Source organism: Protobothrops mucrosquamatus, unplaced genomic scaffold, assembly GCF_001527695.2.
Source record: "Protobothrops mucrosquamatus isolate PMUCROS unplaced genomic scaffold, P.Mucros_1.0 scaffold1727, whole genome shotgun sequence".
Lineage (NCBI taxonomy): Eukaryota > Metazoa > Chordata > Lepidosauria > Squamata > Viperidae > Protobothrops > Protobothrops mucrosquamatus.
In genome coordinates, this window is record NW_015387874.1 from 281,374 (window position 1) to 305,197 (window position 23,824).

General features: G+C 38.3%; 1 protein-coding gene across 1 annotated transcript in view; it reads right to left on the reverse strand.

Annotated features, from left to right (window-relative positions):
* ELP4 (elongator acetyltransferase complex subunit 4) overlaps positions 1-23,824 on the reverse strand; it is a 159,369-nt gene that overhangs the window by 86,553 nt on the left and 48,992 nt on the right. Inside the window, exons 5-7 of the mRNA XM_015822932.2 lie at positions 23,610-23,738; positions 7,543-7,682; positions 6,130-6,214 (exon numbers count right to left, since the gene is read on the reverse strand). Of these exons, the coding sequence (XP_015678418.2) occupies positions 6,130-6,214; positions 7,543-7,682; positions 23,610-23,738 (354 nt within the window). The remainder of the gene's footprint in view (positions 1-6,129; positions 6,215-7,542; positions 7,683-23,609; positions 23,739-23,824) is intronic.

Consider the following 23,824-nt stretch of genomic DNA (forward strand, 5'->3'; position numbering starts at 1 on the left):
CTTGCAGGACTGGCCTAGGGTAATTTTTAGGGGGGTTTTAATTATATTTTAAATTCGACAAATATTTAATATTCTTTTTAATTAATTTTAAATTTGTATTGTTTTGTATGTATTTTAAATAGATTGTCAGCCGCCCTGAGTCCTACGGGAGAAGGGCGGGATATAAATTCAAATATAAATAAATAAATAAAAATAAAATCATGTGATCCACCTTTTGCAACCTTCTGACAAGCAGGTCAATGGGAAAGCCAGATTCATTTAACAACCTAGGTTACTAATTTATCAACCTCAGTGCTTCACTTAACCGTATTATTAACTTAACTGCAGCGATTCACTTAACAACTGTGGCAATAAAGGTCGTAAAATTGGGCAAAACTCACTTAACAAAAGTCTCACTTAACAACAGAAATTTTGGGCTCAATTGTGGTCGTAGGTTGAGGTCTACCTGTGCTATTGAAATCTGATGCTGAACCTGTTTCATTCAAGATTGTCCAGAGCTAAGACATTTCAAAACTCCTGAGGAGACATACAAGTATGTAACATTTGTTATTGGTCAGTGATGATCTAATACAGTATTGTAGACTTAAATAGAAAGCTTATTATAGCCACCTTAATGTACTTATTACAACCACCTTAATGTACTTATTACAGCCACCTTAATGTACTTATTATAGCTACCTTAATGTGATGAGATACTGATATATCCAAGTCAGCTACGTAACTTGAAGTCAAACCTGCCTTTTCTTATAAACCCAGGCAAACAAAAGGTTGAGAAGAAAAAGGATTGTGCATATACAGTCATGTAAAAAAAGAAAGTAAACCCTCTTTGAGTTTTCTGATTTTATGTATCAGGACATAGTAAAAATCATCTGGTCCTTAGCAGTTCTTAAGAGTAGGTAAATACAACCTCAGATGAACAACAACACATGACACATTACACCATTTCATTATTTATTTTACAAATAGAAAGCCAAAATGGAGAAGCCATATGTGAAAAACTAAGTACACCTTCTACAATAACTTGTAGAACTATCTTTAGCAGCAATAACTTTAAGTAATCATTTTATGCATGACTTTATCAGTCTCTTTATCATTGCTGTGGAGGAATTTTGTCCCACTGTTCTTTACAACATTGCTTCAGTTTATTGAGGTTTGTGGACATTTGTTTATGCACAGCTCTCTTGAGGTCCCACCACAGCATTTCAATTGGGTTGAGCTCTGGACTTTGATTGGGCCATTGCAACACATTGATTCTTTTCTTTTTCAGCCATTCTGTTTTAGATTTGCTTGGGATTATTGTTCTGTTGCATGACCCAATGTCAGCCAAGCTTTAGTTGTCAGACAGATAGCTTCACATTTGACTATAGAATACTTTGGTATGTAGAGGAGTTCATGGTTGACTGCAATGACTGCAAGCTATCCAGGTCCTGAGCCTGCAAAACAAGCCCAAATCATCACCCCTCCACCACTGTGCTTGACAGCTGGGATGAGATGTTAGTGCTGTGCTGTGTTTGGTTTTCACCAAATGTGGCACTGTGCATTAAGGACAAACATCTCCATTTTGGTCTCATCTGTCCAAGGACAGTGTTCCAGAAGTCTTCTGATTTGTTCAGATTTGTTGTTGTTAATTGCGAAGTCGTGTCCGACCCATCGCGACCCCATGGACAACGTTCCTCCAGGTCTTCCTGTCCTCTACCATCTTCTGGTTCAGATACAACTTTGCAAATCTAATATGTGCTGCCATGTTCTTTTTAGAGAGCAGAGGCTTTCTCCTGGCCACCCTTCCAAACAAACCATACTTGTTCAGTCTTTTTCTAACTGTACTGTCAGGAACTTTAACATTTAGCATGTTAACTGAGGCCTAGAGTCTGAGATGTAATTCTTGAAATTTTTGCAATTTCTCTGAGCATTGCATGATCTGACCCTGGTGTGAATTTGCTGGGAAGTCCACTGCTGGGAAGACTGGCAACTCTCTTTAATGTGAACAATCTTTCTCACTTTAGAATACGGGTGTCAAACTCAATCGCATCACATGATGTATTGTGACACATCGCGATGTTTTTTGCCTTTGTGGAGCCGGGGTGGGCATGGCCTGCACGTGACACATCAGGCCTTGGGCTGCCAGTTTGACACCCTGCTGTAGAATGATGGACTTTAAATTGTTTGGAAATGGCCTTATAACCGTTCCCAAATTGACGGGAAGCAACAGTTTCTTCTTTAAACTCATTGTTGATGTCTTTCCTCTTTGGCATTGTGTTAACACACATCTCAATGCTGGAGACCAGCAAACTCCTAAAACTTCAGCTTTTATAGAGATAGTCACACTTACTGATGACCAACTGATCAAGGGCACTTGATTAGCAGCACCTGCCTGCTACTTAGTCTCTTCATACTAATGGAAGCTATAAGAGTGTACTCAGTTTTCCACACATGGTTTTCCCATTTTGGCTTTCTTTTTGCAAATTAATGACGAAACGGTGTGATATGTTATGTGTTATTGTTCATCTGAGGTTGTATTTACCTACTTTTAAGAACTGCTAAGGACAGGATGATTTTTTTTTTACTAAGTCCTGATAGAACTCAAAAAGAGGGTGTACTTTCTTTTTACATGACTGTATATGTATATTAATCTACAAAACTGGATTTAGGGCCTGGCTAGCTGAGGAATCACCTCTCTCCCACTGTCTTTTAGTTAATATGATCTGGCAGGTTCTATCTTTAAAACTGTTGCTGCTTTTAGGAATAATAAGCCCCTGTAGGTTAAAGTAGCCCCAACCTTGCTGTACTTTAGACGAACCTTGAAGACTTGGCTCCTTTCTTACAAAAATAATAGTTTTCTGAATGAATTATATGAACGTGTTGGGTATGTGGGTTCCAGGGTTATCATCTTCTTTTTTTCTATTTTTGTATTGTGCTTTAATTTGTATGCAGACCAGAATTGTTATCAAGTAAGCAGACTTATAAATTTGATTGATAAATAAATATTTAAATTCTTTACTAATACTTAACATTCAAGTAAAATACAACACGAGTAATTTTATGTCCCAACTTTCTAACAAAACTATCCTTGTAATGTATTTATTCCTCTGGAATAGGGGTGTCAAACTCGCTGCGTCATGTGACATGTCATGATGTATTGCAACTTTTTTTTCCCTTTCTAGAGCTGGGGTGGGCACTGCTTCCGCGTGATGAATCTGGCCCATGGGCCGGCAATTTGACACCCCTGCTCTAGAATCATAGATAGTAAATGAAGGCTCTCTAGTAACAATGAACTAGAATCTCCTCAACCAACTCCCCAGCTGAGGAAGGATTTCCCCAATTATCAAATGTACATGTCTATTACTATAGGATAACATTATAAAGCTATAAATATATTGCAAAAATCACATCAACCCTGCTTCAGTGGACAGCATACAGTTTACTCTTCTCAACACATGCACTTTGCTGTCAGCTTGACAGAATCAATCACCCATTTAAAAGAGTAAGAATCTTCCCTGTAGAAGAGCAAAAACTCTCAATGCTTCAATAAAAGGGTTATAAAATTAGGCCAGAATTCATACTCTCAAATATGCAATTGTTGTTGATAATATTAAAAACGATGATTATATGATTGTTACTAAAATGGTTCTTAATCCCATCTTGCTATTTATATATACACAACTTCGAATATTGGACATATTGTTTTTGGGCTACAGCAGTGGTGTCAAACTTGCAACGTCACGTGACGTGTTGCGATGTATCGCAACTTTTTTTCCATTGCCGGAAATGGGATGGCCGCAGTTTCGCTATGATGCATCCGGCCCGCAGGCCAGCAGTTTGACACCACTGGGCTGAATGTTATCTGAACAAACTTCTTTTGCACAATGGGATTTTCCCCTGTTCTCCACCTGCATCTGCTCTAGAGCAAAAAAAAAACAAAAACAAAAAAAGGTGGGGCTTGGCCGAGCTGTTGCAGAAAGAAGGAATTGATACTGCTAAATGCTGCCTTACCTAGATATGTTATTTAAAGCATTACATAGTGTGGTAATGACACATCTGCAAAAAAATCCACCTAGGATAAAAAAGAAACAGGGATGGGAAGGAACAGGAAAGCAAACAAATCTAGAAATAAATTCTTAAAATAGTAGCATTTACAACAAATCAAAAAGAAAAAAGGGTTTGAGGAAGCTAGTCTTTCAGAGAAATTGAAGGAAAAGGTTCCCCCTCTGACAAAATCTGTTGGAATATAACACCTTTATAAAAGTGCTTGATTGTTCTCAATATAATAGGGGATATGAATACTCATAAGTGGATTAAGACTGTACTTTTCCTTTGTAATGTATTATATTTTAATTTGTAAAATGAATTGCAAAACAGTACATGTTATGAATCATATTCAGATTTTTTTTTTAAATATTAGTTGAGATATCTAATTGAAGAGATGCATTAATGAAATTCCTAAGGAACCTCCACCATACATCTTGTATTCTTACACTAATCTTTTTCAAACAAATGGGAACAATGATGGCTATTATCTTACACATGAACCTGAAATAAGTTTCAGTTAATTAATTGGGAGTTACTTGATGTGATTATAATTTTTTTAAAGGTTGATATTGTACAAAATAATAATAAACAGTTATAGTAGCCCTCTCTTTAAATTAAGGGGGTTTGGAGTGGGGGGGGCAGAGTATACTATTTGATATAGTTTAGCACAGTGGTGGTGAACCTATAGCACGGGTGCCAGAGGCGGCACTCAGAGCCCTCTCTGTGGGCACGCGTGCTGTTGCCCCAGTCCTAGGCCTTCAGCTGGGTTTTATAAAACCTTTTCGCTTTAGGCCTCTGCCGCCGTGTACAAAAAAAAAAAAGGTTCAATCAATCAGTCAATTTCAACTTGTTGCAGGGGAAAAAAAAGATCTCGCAAAGTTGGACTTGATTGCTTGAACTTTTTAGTCCCACCCAGTCTGCCGTTACCACCGCAGCCACACCCACCCAATGGGCCACACCCACCCAATGGGCCACATCCACCCGGCACCCGACAATGCATAAGTGGGTTTTGGGTTGCAGTTTGGGCACTCGATCTCTAAAAGGTTCGCCATCACTGGTTTAGCATGTTACAATATTGACTGTTTGGCACATGTCTGTTAATTCCTCCCAACTACTGTGTGTGGGGTGGATGGGAGGGTTATTCATATATAAAGAACTAGGTAGAACACTAAATATTTGTATATTTAATTTTAGAAATCCTGTTTGTGTTAAATACTTACACAGAAATAGCAAATCAAAATTGAAAATTGTATTTTTTTAAAACAAAATGAATGAAGAAGTTAATTGTTGCTTAATTAAAAGAATATAAAACTTAGAATTTTTAAGACAAATATAATAGTAAAATGATTTTTAAACTTACTATTTGTAAGTTTAATATTAGGACAGAATATTAGATATTAAGCATTATTTGAATATCAAAGTAGATGTTTTCCGATTTTTAGCTATCACAGTAAATACGGTCATATGACAGACCAATTCTAAATACTGAAACTAAAACTAAACTAAAACTAAAACCAAATATGTGCATTGTGAAAAATAAATCACAAGTTCCAATTTATTTAGTTTTCGACTTCTCAAAGCAATTTAAACAAGGGCTGTTCTTTGCCCTATAATCTATTNGAGATGCCTGTCAGGGACCAATTTACTTATCCAGAAGGGCACTGCTACTTCTAAAGGGAAAACATGTTTACCCGTAAAGCTATGTATAAGCTGAAAACTAAATTAAACAGGAAAATTCTGCTTGACAAATACAAAAATAAATAAATAAAACCAAAGAAAGAATGCAGAATTTTAAAGAGAAATTGACCAGAGATTCAACAGCTAGAGTTTTGCATTATCATACTTTGGAGAGAATGAGATAGTAAAATTAACCGTTTATGCACTAAATATTTGAATTTTTTTTCCAACCACAAATATACAGTATATAAATGAAAAATGCAAGTATCATTAATGAAGCCTCTCATAAGTTGTCATTAAAAAACAATTATTATGAAACTGTTATCAGTGCTTGGAATCAAACACATTTGCTGCTGAATCATCCATTCAGACATTATAAAAATGTGTATCTTATATGCTTGTAAATATCTGAAGTAAGTTTAATACCTGAAAAGTGGACCCACTGTATCCTTGTTGACAAATGACTTTCTGAATAGAATGAAGCAGTCTGGTGTAAGCACACGCCTTATTACTAAAGAGAGAACCAGAATATTTTATTTAATATATTTTTATATTAGCTGAAACATTCAAACATTCAATTTTACAAATATAAGAGATAAGGAATAAATGTCTTTAAACAGGTTAGTTAACACATGCTCAGTGTGGCAGCGTATAAAACAACTATTCTAGTTGTTTTTAGTTCCTGCATTTCTAGCACTTTAGTTCACCAATGAGCCATGGAGAGCTACTTCAACAAACCAAATGAATCCTTGTCATTATTAAACCTGAATAGGCCCATCTACATCTACTAGACTTAGAAGACAAATACCCCGTAGTCCATGTGCCTACCCCAGCCTCATTTCTGCAATTCTCACAGCTCTGCCAAATTTCAGTGAAATTATCACCCTGAAGGATTACACATTGTGTATTAGCTATGTTTGCAGAAGTGCTATTCCTTTCAGACATAAAGGTGGGAACTCTCTGGATGTGGAGGGAGTTTGAAATTCACCGGGTTGAAGTAAAAGCTCCTTTTCCATATGCAGATCTCCACAGCTGTTATTTTATTGTTCTGGCTCCAACTGTTGTTGTACAACCAGGTAGCTAAAACATCAGGTAGAGGCAACTTGATTTTTTAATGGCTAAGATCACTGAGATGAAAAGAACACAAAGGACACTTTATTAATTAATTAAATTCATATGCCTTATCCCCAATAAGGTGATAGTTTACAGATCGTACTGTAAGTCATGTTGTCCATGAATGTTTTTTCCTCACATCTCAATAGTTCTAATTCCATTAATTCAACAGCATTCATCCCCACCAAAAATATAACATTTGATGTAGTTTGGGGAAAGCAAATTCTCCACCAGAACACACTCCCTTTCCCGCGGAACAAGTGTCTCTGCTATAATCAGCTCTTCTTTTCTTTCACATAATCCTTCCTTCCTTTCCATATACCATACTTATCTACTGATACTGAATGAAAGAATCTAACATAAAAGTAATTCTAACAGTTAAACTGTGTGTATTATAACAGGGTTTTCCTCATTTTTAATTTGTGTCTAACAGTGAGTCAACCCTTTAAAGTAGGCTATCCAAATATTACAGTTGGCTATTTAGGGGAGTTAACTATATTAGCATTTTGTGGGCACAGAGAGAAAATTTGGGTGAGATCCAACAGTATCTATCAGTAAATTAACAATATTGCATTTTTTTTCAAACCCAGGTTTTTTGCAGTTAAGAGGTGAAGTCAACATACAGTGAAAATACTGGCAAACTTTGAAGTGTTTTATTTGTGTTCTTGGCCAGTCAACATATTTTTATAATTAGCCTTCTTTTCTGCCCAAGAATTGTGAACTCACCATGACTTTTCATCAATATCCAAGCCTGCTTCTTCAGGAATGAAAAAACCATCCCATTTAACATTTTGGATTAGTTCTGGAGCCATTGTTTTAGATAAATCAAAGTAGTGTCCAAATTTTGAAAAGGGTATGTGGGTTACCTGTAAAAGCATATAATGAATGTTATTCTCTGAAGAATAGCATATAATACACACATTGTCAATGATTTTTAAAGGCAAAATGTCTACTGACATCTAACTGTTAGTGTTCATCATGAATCCATGTAATCAAAGCCATCTACAGGTAGCCCTCGACTTACAACAATTCATTTAGTGACCATTCAAAGTTGCAATAGCACTGAAAAAAATGACTTATGACCGTCTTTCAAGCTTACAACTTTTGCAGCATCCCCATGATCATGTGATCAAAATTCAGATGCTTGGCAACTGGTTCATATTTATGACTGTTGCTGTATCCCAAGGTCATGTGATCCACCTTTTGCAAACTTCTGACAAGCAGGTCAATGGGAAAGCCAGATTCATTTAACAACCTAGGTTACTAATTTATCAACCTCAGTGCTTCACTTAACTGTATTATTAACTTAACTGCAGCGATTCACTTAACAACTGTGGCAATAAAGGTCGTAAAATTGGGCAAAACTCACTTAACAAAAGTCTCACTTAACAACAGAAATTTTGGGCTCAACTGTGGTCGTAGGTTGAGGTCTACCTGTGCTATTGAAATCTGATGCTGAACCTGTTTCATTCAAGATTGTCCAGAGCTAAGACATTTCAAAACTCCTGAGGAGACATACAAGTATGTAACATTTGTTATTGGTCAGTGATGATCTAATACAGTATTGTAGACTTAAATAGAAAGCTTATTATAGCCACCTTAATGTACTTATTACAACCACCTTAATGTACTTATTACAGCCACCTTAATGTACTTATTATAGCCACCTTAATGTGATGAGATACTGATATATCCAAGTCAGCTACGTAACTTGAAGTCAAACCTGCCTTTTCTTATAAACCCAGGCAAACAAAAGGTTGAGAAGAAAAAGGATTGTGCATATACAGTCATGTAAAAAAAGAAAGTAAACCCTCTTTGAGTTTTCTGATTTTATGTATCAGGACATAGTAAAAATCATCTGGTCCTTAGCAGTTCTTAAGAGTAGGTAAATACAACCTCAGATGAACACATTACACCATTTCATTATTTATTTTACAATTAGAAAGCCAAAATGGAGAAGCCATATGTGAAAAACTAAGTACACCTTCTACAATAACTTGTAGAACTATCTTTAGCAGCAATAACTTTAAGTAATCATTTTATGCATGACTTTATCAGTCTCTTTATCATTGCTGTGGAGGAATTTCGTCCCACTGTTCTTTACAACATTGCTTCAGTTTATTGAGGTTTGTGGACATTTGTTTATGCACAGCTCTCTTGAGGTCCCACCACAGCATTTCAATTGGGTTGAGCTCTGGACTTTGATTGGGCCATTGCAACACATTGATTCTTTTCTTTTTCAGCCATTCTGTTTTAGATTTGCTTGGGATTATTGTTCTGTTGCATGACCCAATGTCGGCCAAGCTTTAGCTGTCAGACAGATAGCTTCACATTTGACTATAGAATACTTTGGTATGTAGAGGAGTTCATGGTTGACTGCAATGATTGCAAGCTATCCAGGTCCTGAAACAAGCCCAAATCATCACCCCTCCACCTCTGTGCTTGACAGTTGGTATGAGATGTTTGTGCTATGCTGTGTTTGGTTTTCACCAAATGTGGCACTGTGCATTAAGGACAAACATCTCCATTTTGGTCTCCTCTGTCCAAGGACAGTGTTCCAGAAGTCTTCTGATTTGTTCAGATACAACTTTGCCAATCTAATATGTGCTGCCATGTTCTTTTTAGAGAGCAGAGGCTTTCTCCTGGCCACCCTTCCAAACAAACCATACTTGTTCAGTCTTTTTCTAACTGTACTGTCAGAAACTTTAACATTTAGCATGTTAACTGAGGCCTATAGAGTCTGAGATGTAATTCTTGAAATTTTTGCAATTTCTCTGAGCATTGCATGGTCTGACCCTGGTGTGAATTTGCTGGGAAGTCCACTCCTGGGAAGACTGGCAACTCTCTTTAATGTGAACCATCTTCCTCACTTTAGAACACGGGTGTCAAACTCAATCGCATCACATGACGTATTGTGACACATCGCGATGTTTTTTGCCTTTGTGGAGCCGGGGTGGGCATGGCCTGCACGTGACACATCAGGCCCTTGGGCTGCCACTTTGACACCCCTGCTATAGAATGATGGACTTTAAATTGTTTGGAAATGGCTTTATAACCCTTCCCAAATTGATGGGAAGCAACAGTTTCTTCTTTAAACTCATTGTTGATGTCTTTCCTCTTTGGCATTGTGTTAACACACATCTCAATGCTGGAGACCAGCAAACTCCTAAAACTTCAGCTTTTATAGAGATAGTCACACTTACTGATGACCAATTGATCAAGGGCACTTGATTAGCAGCACCTGCCTGCTACTTAGTCTCTTCATACTAATGGAAGCTATAAGAGTGTACTCAGTTTTCCACACATGGTTTTCCCATTTTGGCTTTATTTTTGCAAATTAATGATGAAACGGTGTGATATGTTATGTGCTGTTGTTCATCTGAGGTTGTATTTACCTACTTTTAAGAACTGCTAAGGACCGGATGATTTTTTTTTTTTGCTAAGTCCTGATAGAACTCAAAAAGAGGGTGTACTTTCTTTTTACATGACTGTATATGTATATTAATCTACAAAACTGGATTTAGGGTCTGGCTAGCTGAGGAATCACCTCTCTCCCACTGTCTTTTAGTTAATATGATCTGGCAGGTTCTATCTTTAAAACTGTTGCTGCTTTTAGGAATAATAAGCCTCTGTAGGTTAAAGTAGCCCCAACCTTGCTGTACTTTAGACGAACCTTGAAGACTTGGCTCCTTTCTTACAAAAATAATAATTTTCTGAATGAATTATATGAATGTGTTGGGTATGTGGGTCCCAGGGTTATCATCTTCTTTTTTTCTATTTTTGTATTGTGCTTTAATTTGTATGCAGGCCAGAATTGTTATCAAGTAAGCAGACTTATAAATTTGATTGATAAATAAATATTTAAATTCTTTACTAATATTTAACATTCAAGTAAGATACAACACGAGTAATTTTATGTCCCAACTTTCTAACAAAACTATCCTTGTAATGTATTTATTCCTCTGGAATAGGGGTGTCAAACTCGCTGCGTCATGTGACATGTCATGATGTATTGCAACTTTTTTTTCCCTTGCCAGAGCTGGGGTGGGCACTGCTTCCGCATGACGAATCTGGCCCATGGGCCGGCAGTTTGACACCCCTGCTCTAGAATCATAGATAGTAAATGAAGGCTCTCTAGTAACAATGAACTAGAATCTCCTCAACCAACTCCCCAGCTGAGGAAGGATTTCCCCAATTATCAAATGTACATGTCTATTACTATAGGATAACATTATAAAGCTATAAATATATTGCAAAAATCACATCAACCCTGCTTCAGTGGACCGCATAAAGTTTACTCTTCTCAACACATGCACTTTGCTGTCAGCTTGACAGAATCAATCAGCCATTTAAAAGAGTAAGAATCTTCCCTGTAGAAGAGCAAAAACTCTCAATGCTTCAATAAAAGGGTTATAAAATTAGGCCAGAATTCATACTCTCAAATATGCAATTGTTGTTGATAATATTAAAAACGATGATTATATGATTGTTATTAAAATGGTTCTTAATCCCATCTTGCTATTTATATATACACAACTTCGAATATTGGACATATTGTTTTTGAGCTACAGCAGCGGTGTCAAACTTGCAACGTCACGTGACATGTTGCGACGTATCGCAACTTTTTTTCCATTGCCGGAAATGGGATGGCCGCAGTTTCGCTATGATGCATCCGGCCCGCGGGCCAGCAGTTTGACACCACTGGGCTGAATGTTATCTGAACAAACTTCTTTTGCACAATGGGATTTTTCCCTGTTCTCCACCTGCATCTGCTCTAGAGCAAAAAAAAACAAAAACAAAAAAAGGTGGGGCTTGGCCGAGCTGTTGCAGAAAGAAGGAATTGATACTGCTAAATGCTGCCTTACCTAGATATGTTATTTAAAGCATTACATAGTGTGGTAATGACACATCTGCAAAAAAATCCACCTAGCTCAGAGAGTACCAAGGATTCCACATTTAAAACATTATATTGCTTTTCAGCCAAAATGTCTCTATAATGACTTACAGGTAGGTAGTTTTCATACATTTGAAGGGACTCAATCTAAAATAAATGGGATAAAAAAGAAACAGGGATGGGAAGGAACAGGAAAGCAAACAAATCTAGAAATAAATTCTTAAAATAGTAGCATTTACAACAAATCAAAAAGAAAAAAGGGTTTGAGGAAGCTAGTCTTTCAGAGAAATTGAAGGAAAAGGTTCCCCCTCTGACAAAATCTGTTGGAATATAACACCTTTATAAAAGTGCTTGATTGTTCTCAATATAATAGGGGATATGAATACTCATAAGTGGATTAAGACTGTACTTTTCCTTTGTAATGTATTATATTTTAATTTGTAAAATGAATTGCAAAACAGTACATGTTATGAATCATATTCAGATTTTTTAAAAAAAATATTAGTTGAGATATCTAATTGAAGAGATGCATTAATGAAATTCCTAAGGAACCTCCACCATACATCTTGTATTCTTATACTAATCTTTTTCAAACAAATGGGAACAATGATGGCTATTATCTTACACATGAACCTGAAATAAGTTTCAGTTAATTAATTGGGAGTTACTTGATGTGATTATAATTTTTTTAAAGGTTGATATTGTACAAAATAATAATATACAGTTATAGTAGCCCTCTCTTTAAATTAAGGGGGTTTGGAGTGGGGGGGGGGCAGAGTATACTATTTGATATAGTTTAGCACAGTGGTGGTGAACCTATGGCATGGGTGCCAGAGGCGGCACTCAGAGCCCTCTCTGTGGGCACGCGCACCGTTGCCCCAGTCCTAGGCCTTCAGCTGGGTTTTATAAAACCTTTTCGCTTTAGGCCTCTGCCGCTGTGTACAAAAAAAAAAAAGGTTCAATCAATCAGTCAATTTCAACTTGTTGCAGGGAAAAAAAAAGATCTCGCAAAGTTGGACTTGATTGCTTGAACTTTTTAGTCCCACCCAGTCTGCCGTTACCACCGCAGCCACGCCCACCCAATGGGCCACACCCACCCAATGGGCCACATCCACCCGGCACCCGACGATGCATAAGTGGGTTTTGGGTTGCAGTTTGGGCACTCGGTCTCTAAAAGGTTCACCATCACTGGTTTAGCATGTTACAATATTGACTGTTTGGCACATGTCTGTTAATTCCTCCCAACTACTGTGTGTGGGGTGGATGGGAGGGTTATTCATATATAAAGAACTAGGTAGAACACTAAATATTTGTATATTTAATTTTAGAAATCCTGTTTGTGTTAAATACTTACACAAAAATAGCAAATCAAAATTGAAAATTGTATTTTTTTAAAACAAAATGAACGAAGAAGTTAATTATTGCTTAATTAAAAGAATATAAAACTTAGAATTTTTAAGACAAATGTAATAGTAAAATGATTTTTAAACTTACTATTTGTATTATAGGACAGAATATTAGATATTAAGCATTATTTGAATATCAAGGTAGATGTTTTCCGATTTTTAGCTATCACAGTAAATACGGTCATATGACAGACCAATTCTAAATACTGAAACTAAAACTAAACTAAAACTAAAACCAAATATGTGCATTGTGAAAAATAAATCACAAGTTCCAATTTATTTAGTTTTCGACTTCTCAAAGCAATTTAAACAAGGGCTGTTCTTTGCCCTATAATCTATTCTTTATCCGGATTACTGATAGAATGTTTTTACTGCAATCTCTGCCAGAGCTCATCTTTTTATTGTGTAAGCCCAAACCCCCTTAATGTTTTAGAAAGGCCTTGACTAACTGAACTTTGATCTGATGTCTTCATTGAGAAAAGCTCCAGGTTGCCCATTTCAGATGCAAATCCTTACTGAGGCCCAAGAGAATTCAGTAAGAACAGTAAAAAAGAAGAAACAAGAATTTTCCAAGATCCTCTTTGAGAATCCTAGGGAACACTGGTGTCCCTAATCCATACAATTGCATGGATTAAGGTAGGTGATAACCTTTCTTGATTTTAAAGAATGAGCACAGTGCCTACAACGGCATGGAGACCTAGGATTTGGCTGCAATAAAACACTAGGTAATAAAAGCCTGTCTACGTTAGAAGTCAATGAATAGACCTCAATGTACCACATTCCCAGGACTAGTGGAGAAGCTTGCAAAAAGCCCACCTGAATCAAGTAAGCATGAATAATCTTTCTTAGCGGCAACATGACCACAGAGGCTGCAGAAAAGGGAAAAAATGTGTTTCCTTTAAATATATAAGATAATAAATTTAGTTTAAGAATAAATAGGGTTCCATAAACTACCATGCACAAGGAGAAATAAGCTACATTACCGTGGAACAGAATATGCCTTTGTAGTCCTGTCTGCTATTAATGTTTCTGATTCCAATACTAATGTGCTAGAAATACTCAGTTTTAGGAGGAATCAAGGCATAAAATTGATTTCATGCTGTGACAGTTTATATATTGCCCTAAGAAGACAAGAGATTCATTCATTAAAAAGGGGAAGAATAAAAGAGATAAAGTGGCACGTGAAAACTATGCTTGTTATAAACATATCAATCTTTTAAGCTTGAATTTCACATGTTTAGCTAATTATAGAAAATAGTTAAACTGCCTCCCAAACTTTTTGACTTTGCAGCTCAAACTGCATATGGAACAAGAATTGCTAAATTACAACTAAGAAATCCTGTTTAAAGCTTTAGAGGTTTTAAGGCAACAAGAGATAATATTAGGAGAAATTTCCTCACCAGTACTTTCCACCCTCACTATACATCACATGCTTCTTAAATGTCCCAAATGAAGAAGATAACAGAATAACAGAGTTGGAAGGGATCTTGAAGGTCTTCTAGACAAACCCCCTGCTCAAGTAGGAGACCCTATACTATTTCAGAGAAATGACTGTCCACCCACAACTTCTGGAGCTAAGCCGTTCTACTGATTAATAGTTCTCACTGTCAGGAAATTTCTCTTTAGTTCTAGGTTGGATCCCTGTTTGATAAGTTTCCATCCGTTACTTCTTATCCTTCAGGTGCTTTAGAGAATAGGTTGACCCCCTCTTTGTCATAGCCCCTCATTTATTGGAAGACTGCTATCATGTCACTCCTAGTTCTTCTCTTCACTAGAATAGACATACTGAGTTCCTGTAACTTATCTTTATATGATTTAGCCTCAGTTCCCTAAGCATCTTTGTTGCTCTTCTCTGCACTCTTTTTAGAGTCTCAATATCTTTTTTATATAGTGATGACCAAAACTGGATGCAGTATTCCAAATGTGGTCTTACCAAAACATTATAAAGTGGTACTAACACTTCACGTAATCTTGATTCTATCCCTTTGTTGATATAGCCTCCGACTGCGTTGGCTTTTTTGGCAGCTGCAACACACTGCTGGCTCCCATTTAAGTAGTTGTTCATTAGGTTCATTCCAGTTCTCTCAAAATAATAAAACTATGTAAAACTTTTCAAATTATTTTATCAGCAATGCTTATTTATGAATGTGGAAGAGATGTTGATGATTTAATCATTTTTAACTAAGCAAAAAACGAATAGGAGAGCAAAAAGGGACTCAGAGCATGCCATTTCTCCCAGATATAGTGTGATGAGCAGGCACAATCAGAGACAGGCAGTCATTCAAATAACCTGGCCTGTGCTATGTTGGGCTTCATAGATGAATTGCACTAGAAACTTAGTGGAAGCCAGTATAGCTCATAAAGCAATGAAGTTTCATGCAGTGTGTTCAAAACTGCTTAGGTCTGGGCAGTCTCAGTTCTGAATGTTCTTCAAGGGCAGTTCCATGTAGAGCAGTGGTTCTCAACCTGTGGGTCGGGACCCCATTTGGGGTCGATCGACCATTTCACGGGGATCGCCAAGCAAGGCTGTCCGCCATTTTTTTTGTCCGCCATTTTCCCCTTTTCCGGCAGGTGCCTTACCTCCCTTGGGCTGAGCCAGCTGGTGGTCAGCCTGCTCCGTCTCTGCCACTTGCCAGCTATGCCTCGGCCAGTGCAGGGGGCGGAACCACGCATGCGCGGCGCTCCCGGGCAGGGAAAGTCCTCGACTTACGACCGGTTGGGTAGTCCTCGACTTATGACCGGTTTAGTTCTCGACTTACGACCGGTTTAGTCCTCGACTTACGACCGGTTTAGTCCTCGACTTACGACCGGTTGGGGTCGCGGCATTAAAAAGGTTGAGAACCACTGATGTAGATTGTACTGCAAACATACAAAGAGGAGGTAACTAAAATATAAGTGATCCAATCTAAAAATGTGAACAGTTTACAAAAAATGGATTTGTGCAAAGGTCTCTTAAGCCAGGGCTTGGTTTTCATTGTTGTGAGCATTTCTGTTGAGGATTGGCAGCGGGGGTGGGGTAGGGGGGTGTTTGGTTTTTATTCTCCCCGTCTGTTGGGTGGTTGCAGCAGGTTTTGGTCACTTCACATGATCCTGGGACACTGTGACCGTCATAAATATGAATCAATTGCCAAGCATCTGAATGTAAATCACAAGACCCTGGAGATACTGCAACATTCCAGCTGATTGGTGCTTCTTCAGGGCTCAGCAGAAGCACCAGGATCAGCGCCGAGCTCCAGCTGGAGCCTGGTGTTGATCCTGGCGCTTCTGCTGAACCCTGACAGCCCTGCAGCTCCAGCCATCTCTCACTCAGGCTTGTGCGGTGCTGCCACCGGTTCAGCTCATTCCCCTCCCCCACTACCACTTTTCTAGGATGGTCGCGTACCACCTGCCAGGTGCCAATGTACCAGAGGTGGTACCCGTACCACTGGTTGAAAAGCCCTGTCTTAAGCTATAACTGGCACTTACTCTTCAAGTAGGAATTCTGAGACCAAAAGGATTCCCCAAATACCCACCAATTTTATCTGAGGTAGCGCTACTTCATTCAAAGTGGAAAATCATTAGATCCTGGGAGTCCAAAACCTACAGCCACTCACGTCTTGCTAAAGTTGAGCTAAAGGCTGGTATTCTCTATTCAGATCCCACTGTCTCTAACAGTGAGAAAGAATCTTGACAGCAATACTTGGTTGGCAGGATAGAGAAGTGTAATTGAATATCATAGTATACTGATGATATGTTGAAAAAATGATCTTGTTTAGCAGTATACTGTAGATGTTGAATATTGAGTGAGAAGGCAATTCAGCCCTGAGGCAAAATTTAGAATAGTGCTTAGGGCTAGATCTCTTTCTCCAAAAAAATGTCTAGAACCAGCCTCAAAGGAAGGAGAAGTGGGTAATCCCCACTCCCAAGCTCCTAGCTCAGTACAGAAAAAAGCCATGGGTGATGGTATCAAAAGCCGCTGAAAGATCAAGGAGGCCATGATGGATGTACTATTTCATCCTGAGTCTGCCAAAGGATATTAAAAAGCACAACCAAAGCTATCTCAGAGCTATAATCATACTGGAAACCCTGCTGAAAAGGGTCTTGATCAGACATGTCAAACACAAGGTCTGTGGGCCGATCCAGGCTGCAGAGGGCCCAGATTTGGCCCTCAGGGCTGTTCCGGCGCACACACATGAAACGGCAAAGCTTGGGGCTGGGGGTGCGCAGCAGCAGCTCATTTGCCTTACTCCACTCCCAGCCTAACTCTGTCATGCCTGGCCATGCCCCGCTTTGCCAGGCCTCTCCTCGTCTGACTTTGCTTGGCCAGGCCAGGCCTTTCCTCACTCGGGCCATGGCGTTCTTTAAGCCTGGCGCCCCAGGACATGCCCGACCTGTGGGATGAGAGGTGCGGAGATGGGAGCATGTGGTGGCACAAGCCGAATGTCAGCTGGCTCCCGGTCGCCTTCTTCGCCACGTGGTAGGGCTGGAAAGGGGAACGCAGCACTCACACCGGATGCAGAGCCGCAGCCTGGCGGCCGGCAATGTGTGAGCCTCTGTGGCGTCTGGAAAGAAAGGCTGAGAAGGAGGAGAAAGCAGGAAGGGTCTCTCTCTCTCTCTCTCTCTCTCTCTCTCTCTGTGTGTGTGTGTGTGTGAGAGAGAGAGAGAGAGAGAGAGAAAGAGCCAGGAGGGAAAGGGAAGAGGACGAGGAGGAAGCTGAGGTGTTACAAAAAAGGGGAACTTTTTCCTTTCTCCCCCCTCTCTTTTTTTTAACCTCCTCCCACTCCGTTTAGTTGCAGCTGGAGGAAAAGAGCAAGAAGGAGGAGAAAGCAGGGAGAGGGTTTGTGTGTGTGTGTGTGTGTATGTGTGTGTGTGTGAAAGAGAGAGAGAGAGAGAGAGAGAGAGAGAGAGAGAGAGACTGAGCCAGCAGGGAAGCGAAAATGTGGGAAACGGGGAGCATTGCAAACAGAGTAAGCAAACTTACAAAAAGGGGATCTCTCTCTCTCTCTCTCTCTCTCTCACACACACACACACACACACACACACACACACACACACACATGAGCTGCCTCGGGAAGGTGGTGTGCAGGCAGGCGAGAGAGCAAACTCGCAGATTGGCTTTGTGGTCTATTCTTGCCGCCTCCCCTCCCTAAAATCCAGCCTCTTTGGATTGAATGGGAAGTTAAGAGGAATTGGCGTGAGTTGAAATTAAAAGGCCAAGTCAACTGCCCCCCCCCACCAATTATTTTGTCGGAGATGTAGAAAGCGTTTCTTGCTTCTACTTCCTCTCATCTGCTCTTTTGTAATTTAATCCAGCCTTATCCAAACTAATGTCTTTTAGGTGTCATGGACCACAGTTCTCATCATCCTGTGGCTATGCTGGCTAGAAATGGAATGCCTTATTTTCTCTGCAGTATGAGCCTAGGAGGCAGTAGGTCTGTGGGATTTAGGTGTAGTTAAACATTTGTTTCTTCTGCCTAATTTATTAAATCAACGTCTAATTCAAAATTAAATGTTTCAGAGAAATCCAAAGTGGTTTACAAGAAAACTCTCAAAGATAGCTATTGTAAAGCATCACCAGCACTGCTTAAAATAATATTAAAAGTGTGTATTTTAAGAAAGAAAAATATTAGTAGTAATTTAATTAATGCTGTTTGACCAAAAAATGTGTTGTTGTTCTACATATGCCTGGCTGAACAGTGTGTTTGGAGTTGCCTCTAAACGGGTGAGGGATGCACTGTTCATATTTTTCTTGGGAGAAAGTTCTATAATTGGGGTGCTTTCTCTGAGAAGGCTCTACTCGTGGCCACTGTTCTATAAACCAAACCAGGGGACCATCTGGTCTAAATGGATGGTAAACAAAGATGATTTGGAGTCTAAAACATAAGTCAAATGTTTGTGGAAATTGGGTATGTCTAGCTTAGTGAAAAGGACTAGGGGTGATGACATGATAGCAGTGTTCCAATATTTGATGGGCTGCCACAGAGAAGAAGGGATCAACCTATTTCCAAAAGGCTTGCCTTCAGAAGTTGTGGATGCTCTATCACTGGAGGCTTTTAAGAAGAGATTGGATATTCCATTGTCTGGAATGGTATAGGTCCCCTGCTTGTACAGGGGGTTGGACTAGAAGTCCTCAAAGGTCTCTTCCAACTCTGTTATTCTTTGAAAGAAGCGCTGCCCACCTCTCCCCATCCCCTCGTCCCTTCCTGGGCACAGAGACAGGGAGGGAGGGAGGGAGGGAAGGAAGGAGGGGAGGGAAACAGGAAGAAAGAAATGGAAGGAAGGAGATGGGAATAAAAAGGAGGGAGGCAGGGAAGGAGGGGAGGGAGTTTGGAATGAGAAGGAGGGAGGACCTGAGGGAAGTCCAGCCTGAGGGAAGTCCTGCCTTAGCACTTAGCCACCAGCAGCCCTGTTGCTCTTTCGCCATCTCCTGGTCGTCTCCCATCCTATTGCTGAGGATGCTTTGGTTACAAAGCCAGGTCTCCTCACATGGAGAGGGAGTGGGCCTCCCTCTAACCCACGCACTTTGCCCTCCTGCACCCACCATGAGCAACCTGGCCAAGGAGAATAAGCACAGCAGCAGCAGCCTCGAGGAGGTAAACACAGCTGGGCACCCCCTTGGGGAAGTGCAGCTGGGCTAGGCAGGGCTGTGGGAGCTCAAGGGCCAGGGTTGCAGGAACTTGGGTATATCTAGTCTAACGAAGAGAAGGACTAGGGGTAACATGATAGCAGTCTTCCAATATCTGAGGGACTGTCACAAAGAGGGGGCCAACCTATTAGAAGGCAGGACGAGAAGTAGCAGATAGAAACTTTTCAACAAGAGAAGCAACCTAGAACTAAGGAGAAATTTCCTGAGAGTGAGAACTATTAATCAGTGGAATGGTTTGCCTCTAGAAGTTGCGGGTGCTCCATCACTAGAGGTCATTAAGGATTGCATAACATTTGCCTGAAATTTTATAGGGTCTCCTGCTTGAGCAGTGGGTTGGACTAGAAGACCTCCAAGGTTCATTCCAACTCTGTTATTCTGTTTCCTCCAAGACACTTTGGAACTGAAGGCTGACTTCACAAAAAGGATAAACCACGATGTCTTTAAGAGTCGGGGGAACTACTCTCAAAGAAGCATTTACCACTGCAGTACCTCTAATCAAGGATAATTACATTGATTATCTGTGATTGTTTTATTATATATTTTTAAAAATGCTAACTATAGTTGGTGTTATTTTGTACAGTATGACAGTATTGGCTCTACAAAATAGCCTTTGAACTTTGCCCTACAAGATGATCAGAGGGTAAGTGTTGCTGCTTCAACAAAATTTAGTAGAAGACGGTGACAGGAAACTAGACATTAATAAAAAGTAGTCTATAAAATACCTGCAAAACAAACGTAGAGGTAAGGATATGTGTGTACAATGTGTGTTTGTGTGTCTATCTGCACACAGTATATAACAAAGAAAGACCAAAAGAAAAAAGAAATCAAATACAATACATTGAATTGAATTATCACTAACCCTAACTCTTAATTTTTTCAACTGTCTTTCAGTTCAAGTTTTGGACCTTGAAGCATTCAGGGCAAATTAAAGTAGTGCTCAAATCATTTCACTTAGCATTATTTTGCCATAGTCTAAAATATAAAATAATAAAATCAAAAGGAAGCAAAACATTAGAATTTGTCTACTCTGACTGCTCTTTATGCATCTGAAAAACAGAATATAATTTAGACTGATTAAATGTGGATGAAAACTGGGATAGTAAAAGCAGCTATGAATACAGGAATAGATACTAGGTCAGAGATGCACACCACTTTCATTTATGTATATTAACATTGGTATGCAACTTTGTAACTAATAGAGCATCACCCTTAAGAATTTCATTGATCTTTGGGAGTAATGAGTGCTATGAAAAGAAGGATTTTAAAAAGCTCTTGCTTGAAGTTTTTATTCTAGCTAGCTGAACAAAGTGCAAAGGTTGAAACAGCTAGAGAATGAGAGGAACAAAGATGGAAAAACAATGATATAAAGTAGTGTATATTCAGAGAAAAAGTCTCCAAGGTCATTTACGAATTGCAATTCATTTGCTATTTAATTTTCCAGACAGAAGTTCAGGAGTGAACACAAGGGTCGTACCCATCAGAAGCTTCATATTAATAATGCAGATGAGATTATATGATTGTCCTACAGGGTGTTCTTGGCATTTTACCATGTACATATCATTTCTTGGATAGAAATGTTTAGTCAACTTTGTACAGCCACATAGAAAATTAAATGTGCCAAGCCATATAAAACTACTTTGTCTTATTTCAATTTTATTTTTTAGAATAAAACTGAATCTGATTTATATCAGAATAATAAAACCAATAAAACAAAATGGGAAGTTTATAGGAGAGTACTACAATAATATATTCTTTTTTAGTTTAAATATTTGACTATGATTTTTTTTTTTAGCGAAACCTTGTTATGTTTTAAGAGAGTCATTAAATCCTAACTCTTTATGGAAATCCTGGAGGGAAGCCGGTACAAATGAAATTATTTGGTCATGTCTGCATTGCCTCTACAAAGCTTCATTCTAAAATGTGCCAAAACACAAACTTTTAGTGAAAACTTGACTTCCCTCTTACTATTCTCAGTGCCTAATGTGTAACTCTTGTCATTTCCAGTCACTGTCAGAGATGCCCTTTTTACATCAGGGAAAGAACAAAAATAAATCCATAGTTGGGAATGAGGAGAGTATTATTAATGACCAACCTAAGAACCACAGTTAAAGTCATGCTCTCTGTGGATCATATATGTGGGTGAATAACTAATTTTCTGTATTAGTGGACTGACAATACTACTTACTCAAATGCTGGCTTTGTTCTGGTCCAAATAGCCAGTTTCTGTCTAAGTGTGTGTGTGTGTGTGTAGGCAACTAAAAAACACTCATATAAACTATTCATTCTTTACACATATGTCTTGTGATTCAGTCATCATTCATTTTACTTATGACTAAACTACCTAAACACTGTTTTTTGAAAATGGTCATTTTGTATTCAGCATCTTCATTTGTTACTCTTTTAATTATTGAATGTACCTCCCCTAGCTTTACCTCACATACTTCTTGAATACCTCATGCCCCTAGAATACAATTTCTTTCTGTTTCTCCTCACATAAATTCCAACTTCCATATAATAAAGAGGGAAGAAACATGCTCTTATAGAGTTTTGCTTGTTTTAACAAATATTTTCCTTGCAACAGATCATCCTATACCATCCATTTATCATGTCACCATTTGCACAACTTTTTCTCATTAATTTTCCCATCTTTAGTAAACATTCCTATTTACAAATTCATTTATTTGCTTCCTTTTCCCATTTGTTTATAATTTCTAACAACTATGATCTTGCATATAATAATGTTGAAATTCTTATTGCATCATACAATCCATCCGACATTCATTGAAAATAATTTGGGATCTCAATCAGCAATAGAGCATTAGCTGTATAAAAACTATACACACATCCAGGTCCCAATCAACATACATCTAACGTGACTAGAAATATATCTTATACATTCACTGATCCATCTATTAAACAACCAAGGAGATATCATACATTCTTGTCTAATTTTCTTCCCAATGTTGAATAATTTGCTAAGCATTTAGTTTATTTTCTCACATACCTTATTATTAACATTCAGTAACCAATCTTCAGCTTCATATTCATGGAAAACATTTTATAATTCAAGCTTATCTCTTCTTTTTATTTTTGCAACAATCGTTTTAATGTTTCCCCCCCTCATTTTAGCAAGAATTATTTTTCATACTTCCATTAATAATACTTCCATGCACTTCCATGGCACTCTGTAACGTAGGTCTTTTTACCCTGTTTTAAATGGCTTCAACATCATCTATCCCAGTGGTGGGATTCGGCAGAACCGGTAGCTAATTTTTTGTTGCCCAGGCACAGAATGGACTTTCAGAAGCGGCATCCACACACAGAACCAGTTGTTCACATATTTGAATCCCATCACTGATCTATCCTTACATTAATCTTTAATTCATTCTTTTAACAGATTAAGATAGATTAAAGTTAGCATACTATTTGGTTCATTTTGACCTCCGCTCTTGTTTTTTGCGAGTACTACTAGTCAACTTCAACAATGTTATATTAAACAACTTTCAACAACCTCTACGCTAAAAGCTCATGTGCACTGTCAATTTTTATTGAAAAGGTTTGTACTGAGTTCTTTCCCAATTATTTCAGTGTAATATTCAAAGTCAACATTTCCTCTCAATCCATGAACAGAATATTAGTTTGGATAGCAAAACTAAACTGATCCAAAGCCAACAGCAATTCACAGAATGCTTTTAAGATTGTTCAAAGAATATTCATTTTAAAAAAAGTTTTAGAATGCTCTATACTGACATCATATCCCTCTTGTATAATGTTCAGAGATTATTCAAACATTGTTTTATGTTTGTTAATTTAAAATTGCCCTTTAAAATCTTGATGGTTTACAATAAAACTGTAAAATATTATTTACCTCCTGCTTTGGTTTGTTCTGGTAACGCCAGGCTATTCTCATGGACTCCTGAGAATCTTCCGTTGACTTCATAGTTATTACTTCTTCCATTTCCTTGTCAGAGAGATTCGGCAAAGGACATGGAAGTTCCTGAATTAAAATAATATTTTACAGAAACATTTAAAATAAAAAATGATTAATGATCAATCTATTATATAGCAAAAATGATACTAGCA